The sequence below is a fragment of the Myotis yumanensis genome, unplaced genomic scaffold (assembly GCF_028538775.1).
Source record: "Myotis yumanensis isolate MYYU_CA2020_CCGP unplaced genomic scaffold, mMyoYum1.0.hap1 SCAF_11, whole genome shotgun sequence".
NCBI classification, from domain to species: domain Eukaryota; kingdom Metazoa; phylum Chordata; class Mammalia; order Chiroptera; family Vespertilionidae; genus Myotis; species Myotis yumanensis.
The window spans coordinates 65,882,378-65,888,377 of NW_027223762.1; the positions used below are offsets into that span (position 1 = coordinate 65,882,378).

The 6,000-nt window shown below is 44.0% G+C and overlaps 1 protein-coding gene across 2 annotated transcripts in view; it reads left to right on the forward strand.

Moving 5' to 3' along the window:
• RFX8 (regulatory factor X8) overlaps positions 1-5,704 on the forward strand; it is a 65,649-nt gene extending 59,945 nt beyond the window's left edge. For both annotated transcript variants that reach the window (XM_070428538.1, XM_070428539.1), the window contains 2 exons: positions 502-815; positions 5,524-5,704. In XM_070428538.1, the coding sequence (XP_070284639.1) occupies positions 502-815; positions 5,524-5,700 (491 nt within the window). In that variant the 3' untranslated portion in view covers positions 5,701-5,704. The remainder of the gene's footprint in view (positions 1-501; positions 816-5,523) is intronic.
• Positions 5,705-6,000: the final 296 nt, after the last annotated feature.

Consider the following 6,000-nt stretch of genomic DNA (forward strand, 5'->3'; position numbering starts at 1 on the left):
CCATGCGGAGCACCCGCTGCCGTCCCTCACCCACGGCCCGGCAGGAGATGCAGCCACGCAGACTGCAATGGGCATGGGCTGCATGTTGGTCCCCACAGATGGCAGCAGGGCCCCTCTGCACACTGCTCGAACCTCCCCTTCTACCCTCTCCCTCGCTTCCCTGTGTGCCAACTATGGGAGGCTGAGGGGCACATCCTCCTGCTCAGAGAGTGGCACCCCTTTTTCTGTAGGAATTGTTTCCCCCTCTCATAGCAGATGGGGCTTAACTTCCCTTTCATGGCTCAGGCTAGTGAACTCTCTGTGCTTCCTGTCAGAGGTCACCTTGCTGGGGTTCTCTGGACCTGGAATGCCACGTGGGTGGTGGGCCCGCCCAGGACCCTCAGGATTGGTGGTAGGGGAAGCTCCAGGCCACAGGAGTGAAAACCCCAGAAAAGTTGTTAGTTTCACAGCTAATGTCATTTGTCCATTGAGTTAGTCACTTTGGTTGTTATTTAAATGTAGGGTCCTGGCACCTGTTTCATTTGCTGCTTTTGGAATATGTGACTCATATCCTGCAGTCATGCTTAGAAGAGGAAGTGGAGGATGATGGAGGAAATCTCAAGGAGATGCCACCAGATGACCAGTCTCCTGTCCAGCCTGACCAGGCACCGTGCCAGCCTCCAGATTCTTCACTATCTCAGGAGGATGAAAGCCTGTGTGTGGCTCCCACCTGGGTGATGCTGGAGCACGTGAGCCAGAGCCAGTGTCCCGTGGGAGTGAGCAGCGTGGTTCTCAGGGTCCTGGGCTTCCTGGTGGACACTGCCACAGGCAATAAGGTACCGAGGCCGGGCGCCAACTCCTGGTCAGTTTTTTCAAGGGCAGTAAGAACCACCAGGTGGTTAGGAAACCCATAAAGACCCCATTGTCCAAACAAACAATGACATAGACTCTAGAGTGATCTTTGCTTTGGGTGACTTTGCCAGGAGTGATTATAATAGCTTATCTGTTGATCACTGTTTGGCTCAGTTTAGGGTGCATTAATATGAGCCTGGCACAATTATGGTGCGGAATACGTGGATGGCCTGGGTCTTGCCTTCCCGGAGTTTCCCTGACATGGTCAGGCTAACTGAAAAATAGATCACCACTGGCCACTGCGCTGAGTGGCATGCACTGAAAATGCCTCTGGCATCAAGGAAGGAAACACCGGGTGGTCTAAACAGAAAGGATTTGAAAAGATGGAATTGAAAACATAAAATTAAGGATTCTATTTATCCAACACCTACTATACACCCTTTATATACATTATCTTCAAGCCATATAATACTACGGAGTGTCTATTCTGATCACTTTCATGTCATGGATGAGAAAACTGAGGCTCAGAGAAGCTAGGTGACTTGCACAAAGTCATACAGTAAGCAAATTGGGACACAGAGATTGGAGCCCTGGCCTGCCTGATCTCAAGTCCATTCTTCTCTCACAATACTAGGAGCACGATTCATGCCCTGAGAAGAGTAGAACACAGGTTACTGAGGTCAGAGATCTGGCCTGGAATGCCAAAATGAGGAGCCATACTGATGCAGGAAGCAACTGAAGCACTTCCGCTGATTCAGGGGAGTGGCTAGTTTACAAAATCTTGACAACAATTGTCTTGGTACTAATTTCTAAAACTTCTATACCTATGTTTGGAAGTTTAGCCAGTTTACATCATATCTATTCTGCACCCATAAGTTCCTCTCTTGCGTAGATGAGAGGTGCTTAGTAGGAGACCATTAAAGGCAGGGCATTGCCCTTGACCTGGGTTAATTGTGGTCCTGGCTAAGGGATGAGTCACAGCCTGAAAGTGTTCATGTCCTACAGTCCTCAAAATAACTAGAACCTTCCAGGGCCCTCTCCTTCCAGAACAAAGCCTCTTCCCAAGTTCTCCAGAGTGCAAATAACCTGTAAAGCTGCTATGGAGCACTGCTCAAAAAGGACTCTGTGCTGGACAAAAACACTATGACCGGAGCGAAGGAAATGCATCTCTCGGTTTTATTAATTCTCTGTCTGTATGTGGTCTTATTTCCCAATGGCTAATTCATGTATCCAGCTGTGTTCAATGACCTTGGTGCAGTAGATTCAGACATGTGTCTGTAAATAAGAAACTCACCTCTTTTGTGAGTGTGTGTGTAAAGCAGACATACTAATGAGGCTTAAAATAGTGAAATACTGACCCCAAATCATGGACCCAGTGGCAAAGGGGTGGGGATGGGAGGAACTAGGCCTCCTTAGAAGAGGAATAGCTGGAGCAGGCAGGTAAGGCACCACTCACCAGTTGGTGTTTCAAGGCTCTTGGCAGAGAAAAGGTCCAGTTAAATCTTAAGAAGGGACTAGTTGGCTGTGTTGTGCCCAGGAGAATGTCTCTCCCTGCTCCCTGACCCTATGGAGAATGTATCCCATCCTGGAAACAGGACCGTGCAAGGGCTGGCCAGTGGGAAGTTCAACTAAATACACTGAAACATCCTGTACAGCCTTAACAAGACAAGCATGTGTGCTGGGCATTCAGCTCCAACAGTGCCGATATCTCTTATCACTGGCTGGAGCAAGAGCTAGGATGGTAGACAATTTAGTCACCAAGGTAACTGGGAATAAACTTTTACCTCTGGGGCGTAGTTGGAAGTGGCTGGAGAGCAGACACTGAAGGGCTCCCTGTATTGGGCATTTCAATGCATCATTTCAGCAACCCAACAAGATGGTGTTATCATTGCTCCCATTTCTCAGATAGCAAAACTGAAGCTCCTGGGGATGAGTAATGCTCCCAAGGTTACTTTGCCAATAATAGGCAGAGCAGGAATTCAAATCTCCATAAATCTTCTTCTGAGACTATTCTTTTCTAGCACCTTCTCTATCTCAAAGGGTATGTCCATGTGTTTTCATTCCAAGATCAGTGAGTTGAGAGTAAATGAAAAATATCTTCGAGTCTGATGATTTGAGGAAATAAGTAGGCATTTCTGGTACATAAATTCCTGTGTTTAAACTCCACATCCTCCACTGAGAACCTTGGAAAAGTCGCCTAATCTATCTGGGCCTCAGTCTCCTCATCTACAAAACAGTAATAATAATTTCTAAGTCCATGAGGCCAGTATGAGGTTTAAATAAATTAATCATCATTCTTAGAACATGAAACTCGTAGAGCAAGTAATCATTATTATTATTTCTCCAACAAAACCTCCTAACACTCTCTACCCAACACTCTCTACCCAACCCACTAGCAATTCTGAAATTCATTGTATTGGGGTTTGACCTACAGTCATGTGCCACATAACATTTTGGTCAACAATGGACCGTATGTACAACAGTGGTTCTATAAGATTAGAACGGAGTGGAAAAACTACTATCACCTAGTAACATCATAGCACAACACATGCATTACTCACATGTTTGTGGTGATGCTGATGTAAACAAACCCACTGCACCTCCAGTTGTAGAAAAGCATAGCATATGCATTATGTATAGTATATAATACTTGATAATGATGATAAACAATTGTTATTGGTTTATATATTTACCATACTATATCTTTTATTATTACTTTAGAGTGTACTCTTTCTACTTATAAAAAAACATTTCTATAAAGCGGCATGCCATGTCATGCTGGCTACAGTCTCATACAGAGTCTCCATTGCATCATTTTCTCTTGTACTTGATTTAATCTCATGTTGTTTTGTACATTAACATGTTGTGCAGCTCTGCAGCCTAGGAGCAATAGGCTAACCCGTACAACCTAATAGTGTGGTAGGCTATACCATCTAGGTGCACTTTATGAGGTTCACATAATGATGAAATTGCCCAATGACAAATTTCTCAGAATGTATCCCTGTAGTTAAGAGGCACATGACTGTATATTTAATTGGCAGAAACATTAGAGAAGGTATTAAAGCATTAAAAGCAGATGAGTGTCACATAATCCAAAGTAATATGCATTAGAGATTAATTAAACCTGCTTCTCTTGGTGAATGCTCACTGAATTAGCGATAGTGACTTAATTTAATGCCAAAAAGTTATGCTCATTCAATTTTCATTGCATTCATTATTTAGCATTGCACTCATCATCAACAAAAAAGTACACTCTCTGGGCCTCACCTGCACTCATCTGCCATGACTAACGCCCATTCAGTTGCACATCTGTGTCAGCTGCATTCACTGAACAGTTAGCATTGCCCTGCACCTGCGTGAGAACCCAGGCCAGCATTCAGATTGCCATTGCCATCTGTCACTCTTCTACCTTCTAGCAACATTCAAAATAGTAAGACACCAAGGCGTTTTAAGAATACTGTAAAGAATTACACTGATATGAGGTGGTATTAGAATATTTTTTTGAAAATTCTTAGTTTTTGCTTTAGGCCATGTGACTCAAGGATTAAAGCATGGCAAAAGTATTAAAAATAATAAGTGACTCTTCAGCTGTAGGGTAAAGGTGAAGACAATGTTTTTTAGAAAAGGAAAACATCTTTGCATTGGGTGATGATGGTTATTATCAAATTTACAGAGCAAGGGTGAGAAATATTCTTTCATGAACTTTGCATTTGAAGTTATCTTGTACACATCTTTGTCAAAATATAGTAGCTTATTGGGGGCTTATTAATGTAATCAGACCAAGAAAATATATCACTGCTGGTTTGTAAAGTAATTTGCCAGTCCTCCCTCTGAGCTAAGGGAAGGATGGCATTTTATCCTTGTCCTTCTGATGGGAAGACCCGCTCAGGCAAGTCAGATGGCTTATGTGAGAGCTGGCACTTCAGTTCATATCAGAGTCTATGAACCTCTCAAATCTATCACTACAACATTGAGTGCCATTATCTACTGGTATATTTGACGGATGGTGGAGGGAAGGTCTATGTGAGAACTTGACCCAATTATGTTAGCCCAGAACTGGCAAGAATGCAGGATTGGTATCCATCTGGAAGGCAGCCAAGTGATGTGTGCTACAGCCACGGGGAAGCCCACGGGTATTTCACAGCTTCCTCGTGAGTCGAGTTCTCCCACATCTTCAATAGGAGAGTGTTGTTTTTTATTGATTTCAGAGAGGAAGGGAGAGGGAGAGAGAGATAGAAACATCAGTGATGAGAGAGAATCATTGCTCGGCTGCCTCCTGCACGCCCCCTACTCGGAATCAAGCCCGCAACCCGGGCATGTGCCTTGACTGGGAATCCAACCCGGGACCTCTCGGTCCATGGGACAACGCTCAATCCACTGAGCCACCACAGCCTGGCTGAGAGTGTTGTTTTTTAAACAGTGTCTCACAAACAATGGCAGGCAGCCCCCATTCCTTTTCCTAAAGAGAGCCCACCTGCTCCCACTCCCCTGGCCTCTCTTGCACCATTTCTGGTGGAGATTCCTTCCATGAAGTCCTCACCGACCCTGAGCATTCCCCTGAGAAATTAGGATCTCCTGTAGCAGAATAAATCCACAAGCTTCCCAATGTGGGGGCAAGGGTGTGGTAGGAGAATTCAAATGGTGGGCCCTGCATTATTTTACCTTTTGCTTTTAAACATTTACCTCTTTCAGCTCGTCCAGGTACTGTTGGAAGACACGGCCACCAAAAGCACCGTCAAACTCAGCCTCCCCGTGGGACAAGAGGCCCTCGTCACCCTCAACGATGGACAAAAGTTTGTGATTCACATGGCAGATGTACCCCAAAGCTCTGGAAATACTCATTTCGGGGAAAGCAGTGCTAATAAGTAAGACTATTTATTTGAATAGGACAGGAAGAAAACATAGATTTTCATTCTTAAAAATATATGAAATGCTAAAACTTTTGTATTGATAAGAAAAAAGATTGTATGTACATAATAGACTGTAGTATTGTCTATTTTATGTTTATGTGTATGTGTGTTTCAAGGAGTTGGTTTTGATGAAACGTATAAATTGATTTGGAGAATAATATTGGTAGCTGTTTGCTTCTCCTTTGGGCTTTCCAAGCATTTCTCTTTGGGGACTTCGCAGAAGAGAAATCTTGTTGGGAGAACAGAAATTGATATATTG